At 38.1% G+C, this 16,261-nt stretch overlaps 1 protein-coding gene across 1 annotated transcript in view; it reads left to right on the top strand.

The window, feature by feature from the left end:
- The window catches only part of abcc9 (ATP-binding cassette, sub-family C (CFTR/MRP), member 9), a 50,712-nt gene that overhangs the window by 11,986 nt on the left and 22,465 nt on the right, over positions 1-16,261 (top strand). The window contains exons 11-21 of the mRNA XM_018694896.2: positions 381-542; positions 963-1,118; positions 1,238-1,372; positions 1,468-1,630; positions 1,985-2,025; positions 2,165-2,307; positions 2,639-2,747; positions 6,844-6,951; positions 10,736-10,808; positions 12,516-12,621; positions 14,961-14,999. Of these exons, the coding sequence (XP_018550412.1) occupies positions 381-542; positions 963-1,118; positions 1,238-1,372; positions 1,468-1,630; positions 1,985-2,025; positions 2,165-2,307; positions 2,639-2,747; positions 6,844-6,951; positions 10,736-10,808; positions 12,516-12,621; positions 14,961-14,999 (1,235 nt within the window). The remainder of the gene's footprint in view (positions 1-380; positions 543-962; positions 1,119-1,237; positions 1,373-1,467; positions 1,631-1,984; positions 2,026-2,164; positions 2,308-2,638; positions 2,748-6,843; positions 6,952-10,735; positions 10,809-12,515; positions 12,622-14,960; positions 15,000-16,261) is intronic.

Here is a 16,261-nt window from a genome sequence, read left to right as displayed (position 1 = left end):
AGAAGTCAGCCTTGAATTAGCAGATTAACATCAGGAAGGACAGAAAGTTCAGTCATTCAAAATGTATTTCTATGTTAACTTTTGAATCTGAAAGTAGAAAAGAAATATTGAAAAAAGTGAGAAGGGCAAGTGAAAAGATGACAGAAATGAGTATATTTCAATATTGTCTAAGAAGTTTTGTGCATAATGTGTGCTTTCACTCACTGACTAAAACAGCAACTTGAACCAGCTGCTAGTTCTGATGAATCTGTACATGGAGGAGGCAACAGATGTGATAAATCTGATATAAGTTCATGTGGTGAAATGATAAATCAGTGTTGTCTTATTGTGTAAACCTGCAAAAAAGAAGAGAATGTGTTTTCTGTGTGTGTTTGTAGGAGACCTATTTTGGAGTCCACTTCATGTCTTCCACGAAGTTGCTGCAGAACACTTCAGTCCTGGCTGTTCTTCTCTTCCTGGCTTTAATCTTGCAGAGGACTTTCTTGCAGGCCTCCTACTATGTCACCATAGAAACCGGCATCAACCTGCGAGGAGCCCTGCTGGTGAGTGAAACATCATGGAAAATTAAGTTTAGACGTGTTGTCTCCACGCTGAGGTGTTGCTTTTCTACATGAGTGATCTCTGTAATGCCTCAGAGGTGTGTCATAGTTGTAGCAACTTAACTCATATAAACATTATCCTCCTGATTTGACAGCTGTTCATTTTACATGCTGCAGGAGCAGCCAGTTCACAGCTACTTAGAGGCTTTGTTGCACAACATGTTGTGCAGCATGAAATTTGATTTCAGCAGTTTTAAACACAAACGTGGGGCAGCATGAATCTCTCTATTCAAAGGGTTAAAATCCCCAAGGTTGTTATATATTTAAAAAAATTGTTACAAAAAAAGTGAAAGCTCTAAAAATCATGATACAGTAACATTAAATGTTAATAATATGGATATTCATATCTATTCTGTCATTCAGGCAATGATTTACAACAAAATCCTGCGTCTGTCCACCTCCAACATGTCAATGGGGGAGATGACACTTGGGCAGATCAACAACCTGGTTGCCATAGAGACCAACCAGCTGATGTGGTTCCTCTTCCTCTGCCCCAACCTGTGGGCCATGCCTGTACAGGTGGGAGAAACTAAACCTCCACACTTTACATTTATCTAATTTAATCTCTAATTCATTTTATTTTATCTAATACAGTGATATTTCTGTCAAGAAAAATCATTTCCTGTTTTTCTTTGCAGATTGTGATGGGAGTGATCCTGCTGTACTATTTATTGGGCTGGAGTGCCCTGGTTGGAGCGTCTGTCATAGTTCTGCTGGCTCCGATCCAATACCTCATAGCTACAAAGCTGGCAGACACACAAAAAAGCACACTAGTAAGCAGTATACTGTGGTTTTATTGATGTAAATCCAGTAGTTTGTAACTATCTTGTCTTGCAATGTTAGTGATTTTATCCATTGTCTCTTTCAGGAACACTCCACAGATCGTCTGAAGAAGACCACCGAGATCTTAAAGGGCATAAAGCTGCTGAAGCTGTACGCCTGGGAGAACATCTTCTGTGACAGTGTGGAGGAGACCAGAGGCAAAGAGCTCACCAGCCTCAAGACCTTCGCTTTCTACACATCTATGTCCAGTAAGATGAAAACAAAATCTATGGCATGAGATTCAAGTAGGTTGGGTGACTGAACTCCTCTCTCTTTATCTCACTGGTTAAAATGTGAAAGCTCTCGTAATTGGTTGACAGATACTGAATTATTCTGTCTTGCATGACGCACCATGTTGGTCAACACAAATTAGTTTAAATACTTCATTCTTTTAGGAGGACACAACTGATGCTGCATTCATGATACATTGAAAAGTTGGAAATAATAAGCTCAGACTCAAACAACATTATTTGAGCATGAACAGGTTGGATTTTTGGATTGGATTTGCTCTGAAACATGTGGGGAAATTCAGGTCTCTGGTTTACCCTGTGTTTTCTTTGCAGTTTTCATGAATGCTGCTATTCCCATTGCGGCCGTTCTTGCGGTAAGACAGTTCGACCACACTTGTAGTGAAACACCTCGGTAGAATGAAGACAATAATTTATGACTGTAACTCTTCTACATGCTGTTTTTTTCAACTAAACATGAGACAGGAACGGTGAAAGTGAAATCCTGTCTTACAGACATTTGTGATGCATCACTTCATCAATGGAACTGGTCCCAAACCTTCTGCGGCCTTTGCAGCCTTGGCCCTTTTCCACATCCTGGTCACTCCTCTCTTCCTGCTCTCCACTGTTGTCAGATTTGCTGTGAAGGCTGTGGTCAGGTGAGCATGTGTGATTGTGTACAACTAAAATTATATTGTTACTTTGCTTTATGTTATATTCATTCTTATTGTAAAGACTTATCGGTGAGGCTAACTGGTAAGGCTGTTTTGAATGAGTGAGAGGAGGATGCGGACCTGACTAAACAAGGAAGACAGACTGGAGATGCTGTGTCACACACTGGATGTGGCTCAGTGGTAAATCTAATTAAAGGAACATGGAAGAAACCTGACAGCAGCAAAGAGAAACTCTAAACTCCTGAGAGATTTCTGGTATTGGTATCATCACAATCACACCTATTCACGGACACTGTGTGTATGTGCGTTCTTACAGTGTCCAGAAGCTTGGTGAGTTTCTTCAGAGTGACGAAATTGGAGACGACAGCTGGAGAAATGGAGACATGTCTGTTACCTTGGAAGCTGGAAAAAAACACCTGGGGGTGGTGAGTCTTCATGATACATTAATGTTTACTGACTGTGTGGATGTAGTATATCTCTAAAAAGTATGGTAGTGAGAGTTGAAAACATTAACATTAGAGGTTAGGTTAATCCTCAGAACTCCGCCCCCATGTGGGTCACCGGCGATCCAGCCAAATATCTCTAAAACCACACAACAAAACTTAATTAGGAAAGTGTATGATCAGAGGCTTACTCTTTGGGCGATCTATGGTGGGCTCGGGGCAATTATATCTTTTCCAGAAAGTTTTCAATCCAGCCAGTATGGCGTTTTTTCGGGAACTTCGCACAGTAAATCGGCCATGTTAACTCTGTGATAATGCGATTATTTATGACATTTTGTGATTAAAAAAACATATAATTGACTGATATCGGACCTCCCTTTTGAGCCTTGACGTAAACGATGACGACTTCTGGTCGGTCTCTCGACCAGTCAGATGCTCCAATTTCTTCTTCTCTTGTTTTTATAACATGTAAAAGTGTCAAGTTCAATTTATGTTTTATTTTTTCTTTTGTTTGTATAGTCAAATAAATGTTAATCCCTTCATGTGACATCATTTCAGCATACATATTGTGATAGCCCAGGTTGTCCTGAAAAAAAAAAAGATGTTGTCAAGATATCACTTGACCGTGCTTAAAAGGGTTGAGATTGTACATGCATTAATACACAGAGAGACCAGGCAGACAAAAAATAGCAATAAATGGCTTGGTTTTATAAGGGTTAAAGCAACATTATGTAACTATTTTACCTTGACTTGTAACAGGGAGAATGGAGCCTCTGTCATTCCCACTCTGCTCCCTGAACACCTGCTCCTGCTCTGTGTAACTGTGGTGAGCAGGTACGATCTCCCTCTAACTGAGTGACAGTCAGCAGCTTAAACTGCTGGAATCAGGTCCAGAAAGTTCAAGAGTAATGCTGAACTGTAGAGTTAATCTCTGATATCTGGCCAGGAAACTTTGAAAATATCAACAATTATACACAGTCTGGTGCACTTGTCACAGTGACAGCACTTCCTGCTCCAGAAGCTGGGGATCATAGGTAAAATAGTAAGTTCAGTGAGTGGGATTATGCAGTCAGAGCTCTGGACAAGAGATTGATGGGCTTTGTTTTCTACACATAAAAACCACTTAACTGCTTGTTAACCACTGGTTTCTTAAAACTTTTTCAACTTTTTCAAAGACTGTGTAATCACTCATGTTGCATTTCTGAAAGGACTTAAGTGCTGTGTTGAGCATCAGTCACTGTAACTCTGCAGCCAACTTGGTGATTAAAATGTATTTGATTAAAAACAATGAAAATAAGGTAGAGCTTGCTAAAAAGACAAATTTTCCTTTAATGTATTCTAAAAGTTCAGTGTCCTGTGGGCTACAAAAGGGAATCTAACACCCTCCTTACTGAATTTACTTGCTCACTGACACGTAACAGGACCATTTGTTTAATACCAGTGTTCCTTAGGAGCAAATATTCTCTATATGTAGACAAGAAGTAAAACTTTACTTCAAAAAGCTGCAAACATATTAAGCTTTCATACCTGATGTCAGTGGTCGAGCCTGCTGCAGAGATTTTTTTCTCAGTCTGAAGCACATGCAGACGTCACATTAAACGACCTCTGGCTAATGAAGACTTTGAAACGGTGAAAAATCCAAACATTTATCCTGTAGCTAAAACAGACAGCGTTAACAAAGCGCTCTGACGTGCCAAGAAATCGCTTTAAGGTGTTGAGTTTAAGAGCCAATGTTTCCTTGTGGACAGGGTTTGGATCAGTGAGGTGTGCTGGATGACACTGCACACATTCCTTCCATGTTACTCCAGGTAACTTGTGTCGTTTCCATTTTGACGACAGGTTGCTTTAATAGGGTGTTTGGGGACGTTGTATGACATCAGCCCAGACACCTGCTGAGACAAGATTGTAATAAGCAACAATCCTCCATGGAATATTCACTTATTTAGACAAGGACGTGCTATGACACATAATTACTGTGAGAAGCAGCAGGCCATCAAAATAATAATTTTAAATTTCTAAAGTTGTTTATCTAAGATGTTAGCCATTAAAACACCTGTCTTTGTGTTTTTGATGGAACACTGAAGACAGACAGACTAAAAATATTTTAAGATACAATATGTAGAAGGAAGGATACTGTAGGATTTGGTTGCCGTTTGTAAACACACCATTCCTACAGAACATTACCAACCAGTTAAATGGAGTCCAGATTCTAATCTTGTGGCTGTCTGAGGTTTCAGGCAACTGAGTCACATGGCGACTGTTATGTTGCTGTGGGATTATCACTGTTTGTGTCTAAAATGGACAGAGCCGAATGACTCTGAGCTCTTTAGAGGCATAATGGTTTTCAGATGGGATTGTAAGACATAATGGCAAAACGCAGCATAACATTTTTAATTTGAAATATTATTAAAGCCATTATTCAGTAGCTGAATTTAACTGTATTATTATTAGAGCAATATTAAATCTACTTAACTGCAAATAGTAACATTTTTGGTTGTCATATTCAATATATATTCAATATAAAGTAATAAAATTACTTCTACTTTATGTAAAAGCCCCATTTGTAACAGCTGCATTATGTCCTTTTTATGAAGCAATTACAAACTCAAAGCTATAATTCCAATGCACTTGAAAAAATTGCTAAGTGGCCATTGCTATGGTGTTATTGGACTGTACTTTCGATTAAATTGCTAAATCAATCAACAGTGAAGCAAGTAATGTGAATTCTGTTTTTCTCTATGAGTGTCTATAACCTAATGCATCCTCTGCTTAGCTATCTGTACTCATGCCAATTGCCCACTTCATCCATTTGTCCTAAAATCAAATGTAAATGTAATCGCTCTGCTTCCCGTGTGCTAGAAGACTTTTCTGAAGAAAGAACTATGAGAGATGGGGTGTTAATAAACAGCAAATGTAGAAGCTTTTATGTACTGTATATACTACAGTTTGAATCACTGTTGTGTGTTTAATAACTCTGAATGTAGTAATTGTAGTAATGCCTCTGTTGTGTTAAGGCCCAGTGATATCGGTGTCTGTTGTTCCATTCACCACTTTGGTATAGAGCAAATTCCATCTTTACAGCTACAGGCCAGATTTCCAGGCCATGACATTTGACATCACTATTCCACTACTCAAAAGGATGATTCCTATTGGTTTTGTTGCCCCACTTTCATATAGTTTCCCTGTCAGATGCACATTGGCTGGATATCAGAGATGAACGCTGGTTTTTAATGACTTCAGAGTCTTTTTAACTGATCTACAGTTCAGCATTACTCTTGAACTTGCTGGACCTGATTCCAGCAGTTTAAGCTGCTGACTGTCACTCAGTTAGAGGGAGATCGTACCTGCTCACCACAGTTACACAGAACAAGAACAGGTGTTCAGGGAGCAGAGTGGGAATGACAGAGGCTCCATTCTCCCTGTTGCAAGTCAGTGAACCATCAAAATGATTCTGAAGCTAGTTAGTTACATAATGTTGTCTTAACCACCACAAAATCATCAACAGGCTGTTTGTTCCACCCATCACCTTTGACTACTGAATGGCATCAAACCAGTGCCTATTTTTCTGTGCAGACGATGCCAAAACTTGCATCACTGCAAAATGATACGCAGTATCTCAGTGTTCCAGAAAAGCAGCAATTTTTGTCACACTCTACATTTCTTTCCTTATGCTGACAATTTTCTCAGATGTATGAACTTCAGGCATCAGTTGACACACCACACTGCTAGACAACCTGGCCGGTGTGTGACCTCTAGTCTCGACACTTGTACAGAAATATGTGTAGCGATTCTTGGTGACGCTGGTGCATTTGTACAGAGATAAGACAACTTCATGTTTGTATGTTCAGTGTGTCTGGATAATAAGAACAGGATAATGTGGCAGCAGTGGGACTGAATCCTCTGGAGCAACATCCTCGAGTCTCATATCAGAGGGAACCCCCGCACTACTTCTTCTCCCCAAGGATCTAAAGCGGATGCAGGAAAGTCTTAAGTGTATTAGTCAATGCTAACTTCAAGTCTCTCTCTCGTTTTCCCCTCACTCCCCTCTCCCCCGTGTCCTTTTGATATCTCCCTCAAGACCAAAGCCATCAACAGGAAGCAGCCAATGCGCTACAAGATGGACAACTACGAGCAGCCGACCAGGCGACAGATGAGACCCACAGAGACGGAGGATGTGGCTGTAAAGGTCAGGGTCGAAGTTCACTTGTTGGGGAATGACGGGGGCTGGGGTGGGGGTAAGGACAGAAAAAGGCCATGAAATCTTCAAGACACCAAGCACATAATTACCAGGAGGCTTACAGAACTGCTGAATTTCCAGGAAAAAGGTGCATTTTCCAGCTCTATAAAAGTAATGTGTAGTAAAGAAAACCTCGTCTTGATGTCAGACTCTTGAGCCTTTTCTGTGTGAGTCACTGAGCAATGCTGAGGTGGTTAAAAGCAGCACATTCAGGAGCAATGAACTCAGCTTTCCAGACTGCTGCTTGGCACTTTTACAGTCCTCTCTCAGTGATAAAGTGTAAGGAGACCTTGGGGGATAGACGAGTTTAGGTACGGGGGAATGGGTTACCATTTTAGTAGAAATAGTGAGAGGGGCAATTAACAGAAATAATTTTTAAAAAAAAGAAAATAACAAGAAAACAACATGAGAATGTAAAAGCAAGATGTAAACAGAACGCACAGCTTTCAGCTTTCATTTCTTACTGAATACTCAATTTTTAAGAGTAGATCAGTTTTAATTGATTTTATGCTCGTACAGACTCGAAAGTTACTGAAAAGGACAATGAAAACCCAAATTTCACCCAAATATTTTACATGATTTATAATGTAATGGGATTTGCTGCCATTTTATACTGTTGTTGTTGCTTGACAAACTACACACCTAGAGGCTGGACAGTATATTCATAATGACCGGTTGGTCGATATGCTCTTAAAATGCTATGAATGATTGAATGTGCTGCACGTGCTACCTTTTTATGTTTATTTATAATTCATCTAGGCTACTAATACACTAATACGGCTGCTAGGTAGAGTGCACTCTCACACTGTGGCTGATTTTGTTTATTTAGACATAATGTGCAGATTTTTTTTGCAGGCGACCAGTCAGTTGGTTGAAGAGTAGGTACGATTTCAGTCGACCAGTATTTGGTTGACTACATCCCTCAGAACACCTTATGATAAAGAGCATTAACTATCAGTACACAGGCAAAGTCATGCTGACAAGAAAATTACTTTATCTATTATTTGTCAGCTTTAAAAGAAGTCTGCCAGTTGCATTTTCAGATGTGTTTAGAATGTCAGACAATACGAGGTTTACAAACCAAGGTTTTATTAAATAGTTTGGATCTTGACTGATATGGCAGCACAGAGAAAATCCAGTGCAAGTGCAGGTCATTAACACAATCATTTACTGAACTCCATCAACAGCTGTTTCATATCATCAGTGTTTGTACTGTACATCTGTGGGGCTTTGGTGGTCTTTGTGCAGTCATACAGGAGATGTGTGTTTATGTGCGTCTATCTGTGAATGTGTGTGCGTGGACTCAGGAAGTGTAGGATTCACACGAGAATCCATTGCCCCTTAAAGGGCCTTGTGAATTTGTCCAACATTTTCTCAGCCCCTCTGCAAAGGCTGCTCTTCCTGTCTCATCCCTGTGGAGTGACGCTACCGACCAGGCGGTGGTTTATTAATTAGGGAGAGAGAGAAAGAGAGAAACTTTTCCATTCTAAACACACTCTAGGATTTTATCAGCTTATTAAGTACTCATTAAAAAAAAATCTTTTCTTATTTGTTTCGTGGACAAAAGTATGTGGACACCTAAATATTGCACCCATATGTGATCACTGAACATGTCATTCCAATATCATGGGCACTAATATCTCTCTATAACACCCTCCACTCCTGAAACACATTTTCAACATTCCACTTTAATTAGCTGTGTCCATCACGTTTTGTTCTGGGGCAACTTTTATCATTTAATGTTGTAATTTAATGGTATTTCTCCTTGAGAATTCAATGCACATTCTTGTTACACTGATTTCCACTGAATCCCATCAGACAGGGCTGAAGTCAGGGCTGTGTCGAGGCTGGTCAAGTGCTTGTGGAGCTGGTTATGTGCTTAGGGCTGAAAACAATTTATTGCCAAAAAGCCGGGAGAACACTGTTGTCTGAACACATAACATTAAGTTGTCTCTCTAAGGGATAGGTAATGGTTACAAAGCACGTATTATTAAAATGTTTTTTCCCCTTTAACTCTACGAATCTAAGTCTTAACCTTCATGATACACCTTGTTAAAATTGTCTGTATGTTCTATAGTTTTCCAAGTGAGAAATCTACCCAGACATACCATCTAAAAGTATGTTTTAATCAGAGAGCTGACTGTAGAGAAATACAGACATCACAAAGGTCTCAGGACTCACACTGAGGATGATGTGTTGTGTTCCAGCAATTTTTGAATTGTTCTCCTGTGTGTCATAAAAAGTAGCTTATAAACACAGCTTTGAGGATCACTTCCTCTGGCTTCCTGCCTGATGTATGAAATAATCTGTACTTCCTTAACAAGCAGTGACTCCACATTTCCTTGTTTTCATGTTTCACTCCCATTGTCACATATTCCCTCTGGTTTCTCTATCTGATCTTATTGTTATTTAATCACTCAATATGAGACAATCAGAGAAAATAACCATTGAGTTCAGTACTGTGATATACTGTGATATTCATATCAGGTATTTAATGTTAGTTTTTTTTAAGATGTACTTGAAAAATCTGATGAGATACTTGACAGTTTTTAATGTCATGTCATCTCTTATCCTCAATGGTCTAATTCTCTAAAAACTAAATAAATAAATAATTACGTTTAAAGCATGTTCCTCTTAAATATTTGCTTACAAAGGAACAACAGTGTTCCTATCTCTAGATGTCTTTTGGGATCTGTGTCATGGGGAGAAGGGAACAGTGGAGTCAAGGCCGGGGGGGAGGTTGTCAGATAAAATAAACATAAAATAAACAAATAAATGCAACAGATGGGAGGAATGTAAACAGGAAGCAGGGTAATAGATCACTAGATAGGGATTAGATATGAAGTCCTGCTACATGTTTCTTTGCTTTTGAACTGTGATGAGCGTTAAACCCAGTGAACGACAATATAGACAGTAATATAGACACACTGCCATCTGTGACATATTTATCATATGTGTTGTACAGTGTAGATGGTGCTAGAATTTCTGACTTCATCCGTCAGTCTTACTTGGGTGGGTTAAACCTGAGCTAAACACAAATAGAATTAAAGTTAAAGAAATTAAAGATAGAGAAGAGAAGTGGAAGAAAAAACAAATAAAAAAGAAAAATAAAGATTAGAAAAATAGCCGAATACTTGTAATTATACCTTCAATGTATCATTAACTACCATTACCTATTACTGTTTTCAATTAGAAAAGCACCTAGGACAGGAAAATCCTAAGCTATCATTCATGTTTGAGACTAAATATTTACTTAGATCTGTCATCATGATTGTACTGTCTGAGGAGAAGTTGGCACCAATATCTGATCTAATGCTGATGGTCAGTAATAAAAGTTTGGATTTGTTTACTTCCTCTTGGCTGTCAAACAAAATAATGAAGTTGATTAATTTCTTCCTTTCGTTTCCTTTTTTTATTGATCTGATGGCAGAATGTGTAATGCAGTTATCATAGCAGTGTTCACAGCAGTGAACTCAACTGTTAGGGTTTCTTAAACTCTGGGTCAGGGACATAGAACGGGTCATGTGCTTTTACTCTGGTGGGTCTGCATGGAACAAGAAAACAGCACGTACTCATATGTTGCATAATAGAAATTTACTGAGAGATGTTCCCTGCAAAGAATAAATGAATCCACAGCATCAGTTGTAATAGTTTTTTTATGTTGTGCCAAATTCTGAATAAATATGTTTATTCATTGAATTTCTCTTCATCTCTCTCTCTGTTTTTCTCTTAGGTATCCAATGGATTCTTCACCTGGGGAAGCAACCTGTCGACACTGTCAGACATCAACATTCGCATCCCGACAGGTAGGACCAGCCATTCCACCAAACAGTCACTCACTTACAGCCAAAAGCTTGGATTCAGAATTTCACCAGAAAAAAATAAAAAATAAAATAAAAATGCTGCCTAAACCAACCCACTCCCCCAGCAGCTGAAATAGTCATGAAATGTAATCTATTGATTCATGTACATGGACATGAAGTTTGCATTTTTTTCATGACACTCTGCACAACTTTCAAACTAATGTATTTTAACTATAAACATTTTTTAAATGAAGCTCTACATTTATAAACAGCAGCAGAGTCAGGAGATGGTTGAGGTGGATGGCAGTTTAAAGGCTTATCAACTTATCACCGTTTGAGTTTCACCCCAAAGATGCCCTTAAGTGTGATGTTTTTAATATGAGTGACCAGGTTTGAGGTTGTATACTGAAGAAAAACTCTGATGTAATTTAAGGAGTTAATGAAAACAGCACTGTATTTAGAATAAAGTATCAGTGATTCAGTTTTCAGGAGGAACTGACTATGCTGTTTGGGTCTGGTCAGACAGCTGAGTGTTGTAATTTGAGAAGCACAATCATCTGTTCTCCTCTGGTGTTTCCCAAAAGACCTTCAGTGTGGTTGCCAGTGTGTGTATTGTCACAGGAAAGTCCTTTGTGTAACAATTTTGATTTGCTTTATCACAAGACTGCTGCTGCTCGTGAATTTGTCATTAGTGGCCAGGAACTCAGTGTTGAAAACTAGCTTACCAGGTTATAAGTCGCTGTAGATGTAACGCTCTTGATTCTAGTCTCTCCCTGGGCTAAAAGGTGAAATTCATGACGCCGTGAGAATGCTGTGAAAATGTGAATGAAACATGCAGAGCAGCTCTGAGTGCTTTACAGTAATGCTGCAGGCATGTCACTGAAATACCAAGTGTCAGAAGACTAGGTCATTTTCAGGAGGCTGCCAACAGATGGACCGTGTAGTATATCACACACACACACACACACACACACACACACTTGTGTCTTCCCCTGGGAAGTGACTTGCTTGCTATCCCAGTCATGCTACTACTGAGACAAACAGGATTTGTTGTTCTGCCAAGTGCTGGTGTAATGCTGTTGTAGTGTGTAGTGTAGTGTAGTGTGTGTGTGTGTGTGTGTGTGTGTGTGTGTGTGTGTGTACTTTTATCTTTGTGTGAATTAAGTTGAGTCTTTTAGAACGAGGACCAGCTCACTTTTTAAAATGAGGCCATTTCAGCTGGTTCGTACTTCTTCACGGGTCTAAACAAACACCAGTCTATATGATGCAGTATTATTCAACAGCACTGCAGCTTCCAAAATGATCAAAAGCCTCTCTAAAAAATGTAAACTTTCACGATGGAGGATTCATTGCTTGACTGTTTTATTACACTGCATTAATTTTTGCAAGGTGTTCCTTGTGTGTAAGTATATATGATTTAAGTTTCTTCACCTCATACTTGTATTTTGTATCAGAGATTAAAGAAGGGTTGTATTGTTGTAGCAGGGTTACTCAACCTTTTCTGACCTGCGACCATAACTTTAATTTCTCATGAGGTCGTGAGAATCCTTAGTCAAATTGACTTCTACATGAAAGCATATGTAGAAGTATTTACAAATGATGATATAATTACAATCGACAAGAAATTAAAAATTAACAATTTCCCTAAAAAATTAAATTTAACAAAAATTACCTAAAAATTAAACTCACTAACCTTTTCAATCCTTTCAGGTCAGCTGACAATGATTGTGGGCCAGGTGGGTTGTGGGAAATCTTCCCTGCTGCTGGCCATGCTCGGCGAGATGCAGACCATCGATGGAAGAGTCTACTGGAGCAAGTAAGATATTCCAGCAGCACTGTACAAACACAGCACATTTTTATTCTATGAAGTGATTTTGAATTTTACCTCACGAGATTACCTCATGGGAATGGCTGGTCATTGATATACATGGTAAGTGTATCTGTAAAGTTTTGGTGACCTACATCCATTTAAATTTCTAAGCCTTTTTTTTTTTTTTTTTTTTTTTTTTTAGACATTTGTTATTTGCAGTAGCAACCTAAACTTAAAAAAAGTATATTTTAGAATTGATACTTGCTATCTGTAGTTGTTTTAATGTTAATCAAAATTTTCATTACTCTGTTATGAGTGATTTCTGTTTTCTTTTCACCACTGTCAATTCTGTTCTTTTTCTTGCTTTCAAATGTTACTCTCAAGGTTTTTATAGATCCCTGCAAACTGAGATATTATTTTTGTTTTTTTAACATAATTTTTTAACCAAGAAATACAACATATCCAATTATAAGTAAAATAGAAAATGGTGATTGAAACAACATAATGACAAAAATCTTTTGTTTATTCTTTGTTTTTGTGTTTACATGGATACACTTAATTAACTACATCACACACCTGATCAACTACAGTAAATCCTTTATACTCTGAAGTTCGGTAGATGAAGGACAGAGCTTAGAAATAACGTAGATGTTATTGTAGATGTTCACTTAGATATAAATTAATTTCATCTTGTTTATGCACAGAATGAAAGACTCAGGGTTTGAGAAACACTGACAAGGACAAATTATCTATCCATTAGCAGCAAGTCTCCAGAAACGGTTTTCAGTGTGATTTCATTTTCAGCTCTGATGGTTATAATGAAATTAAATGTTTGGGTTATTGAATCAATTAACTTCCCTTGAAAAGGTTCTCATTTGATTCAGTCATACTGCGTGACATTTTAAATGAATACGTTCTCACTCAGATATGGCGATATTGAATTATACTTAAGAGGCTTTTATTATGAAATCACCACCTCAGTGTCCTCATTATTTGTTTGTCTGTTTCTATTGCAACAGACAAATTTACTGTCAGATTACCTTCAGGCTCACACAGTTTGTTAGTCATTGAATCAATACCCTGGAGAATATTGACTTAACAGTTATGAGCAGATAGGATAATACTCTCACAGTGACTTACCCTGAAGGTGATTTTATTTTGATGGATAATAATGAGGCATCTAAAAGAACTGCTACTGCCACTTTGCTTTGATTTAATTGCATTAATAGGAATGTATTCAGCCTCAGTAGCTTCAGACTATTGCCATTAGAAGTCAATAGAAGCTCCTCTTTTCTTCTTCCTTCACTAATATTTAAGGTACAAGTGTAACCATTTTAGATGCCTCTCTTCTTGACCACCTTTTTGTCAAATGTGATTTGGTTAAATACATGTTGGTAAGACTTCTTCTAGTTTTTACAACTTTCACAACTTCTACTGCTATTTTTGATGATAATAAGAAATCCTTTAGTTACCTGCATAACCCTGATTCTATGAGTAACACAAGTGAGTAATCTCGACAATGTCCTGCTTTTGCGAGGGGCTTAAGGGGCATATAACACACGAGACGTCAAAACTTGTAGGTCACTCACTAACCCTGGATCTGTGATCAATATGGGATGCATCCATACCGATAGAGTGATATAGCCTAAACAAGAAATTGTCAGTGTTTTAGGATTACTGCTGTTAGAAAATAATACTAGAAATTCTTAGATGCTAGCTTCACAATTTTTAGGACATTTCAGGGATCTAATAAGGACAAACAATGGCTTGATACACATGGACACTCGAGATGCATTGGATTTAATGCTAATATAGGTCCTACCTCCTAATCTCATATTTTGTCAGTGATAATGTTAGCTAGCTTGTTTACAGAGTGTGTAACTTTATTTTAATTTTTTTTAGACCATGCTTGAAAACTGAACTAAATATTCTGAGGTTCATTTGTGTATGTGGTAATGTGTTTTGGGGTGTAAGCTGCCATTTTGACTTTATCAGATTACTTTTTAGCATTTTAGAAACCTCTGGGCTAGGAAATTTTGCTCTCTGTCTGTACGTCCAGCTTCAATTGCATTTTTACCTTATAGGAACTCCAACATTTCTGTATATTCAATTCTAAAAAAAAAAAAAAACTTTTAGATTGTAGACTAAAAATGCAGATCAACATCATAAGAGAATCTGCAGCCACCAAGGCTGCACACTAACCTTTGCTGTGTGTGTGTGTGTGTGTGTATATGTGCACCTCTGTTCACGTGACTGCATGTATACATGAATGTGTATGTGGGTGTGTGTGTGTGCGCGTGTGTCTGGTTTCTGTTTCTTTACCTCCTGCCTTCTTACCATATCAGGCTGCCTGATTGTGAGATGGCCCCCGATTGGAACATAAGGTACTTTCTCTCTGGTGTCTTCTCCCTAAAAAATAATCATGTACACATTCACATTTGTGTTTTAGCAACTTAACTAACGTATTTTATTTAGAGTTGTTTATAAACTTCTGATAGTGAAATGCAGAAATAAGGTCAGAGAGAGATGAGAAAGCAAATAGTCTTAATAATATAGCATATGTAATCTTAACAGTCAACAAAAGACCAATACTCAGGGATACACCCAGAGGTTCTGACACATTGACCAAATGGTCAATGTCGCCAGTAAGTGATGACAATATAAACACACACAGTATGTCATATATTGAATATATCATTCTCTAATTGAATATTATCCATACCAACGCTTTGGGCAAACATTGTGGAAGGATAGTAGGTAATAAAAGCAACCCAAAGATACAAAAGCAGCTTTGTTTTATTTGATATATGGTTTTAAGCTAATTCTGTTGGAATAATATAAAAGTGCAGTATACATAGATAGAAAATAACTTATATTTGTACCATTTCTTTACCTTTACTTTAAACTTACTTCAGTTCCACCAGTATATAAGGTCACTGTAGACATGAGTTGTTATTAGTTTGACTTTTTCTTTTTTCACAAGAAAAAAAGAGAAATAGTTTGGTTAGCTTCAAAGAGTTACGTTTCAGAGAAGGCTGGGGTCATGCCTGTATTGGGTAACCAGTTTTTGGGGGGTATGTTATTTTATGGCCTTTGGGGGAAAAAACAGGGTACTTGTTAGCCTATTTTATTTTGATATTTATGTATACATTATATGTGTATAAGCAAATTGTGTCCCCTTTCAACCTAAGAACCTAGAGAACATAGCTTGAATCTACAGGTCAGCTGTGCTCAAAATGTTGTTACTTGCATTGGACCACTTAAAGACCTACTGATTGTACGTAATCCTACTCCACACACACCCTCATGCTCACAAGATGTGAGACCTCATTGTCGAAGAAGCCACAAAACCTAATTATTGCAGACAGGCAATGACTGCATCACTTACATGGCTCTTCTTTTCTGGGTGGGAAGGTTAATTTGATTAACAGTTGGCAGGCTAACATCATGTCTTCATTGTCAGGGGTCTGGCATGACAACATTTTGTCTCTTCAACTTTTTTTTCCTTTGTCTTTTTTTTCTCCCCTATTTTCTGTTTCCATGTTTCTTGTGTCTCCTTCAACAGAAAAGAAGCTTGTTGTTGCTCGTAGCTCTCTCTGTCTCTCTCTCTTCTTGTCTTTTATTAAATACCATATTTCCACTCAAG

Source organism: Lates calcarifer, linkage group LG18 (genome assembly GCF_001640805.2).
Source record: "Lates calcarifer isolate ASB-BC8 linkage group LG18, TLL_Latcal_v3, whole genome shotgun sequence".
NCBI lineage: Eukaryota > Metazoa > Chordata > Actinopteri > Centropomidae > Lates > Lates calcarifer.
Note: the sequence above shows the minus strand (reverse complement) of the source record. Positions and strands in the feature narration are given on the sequence as shown.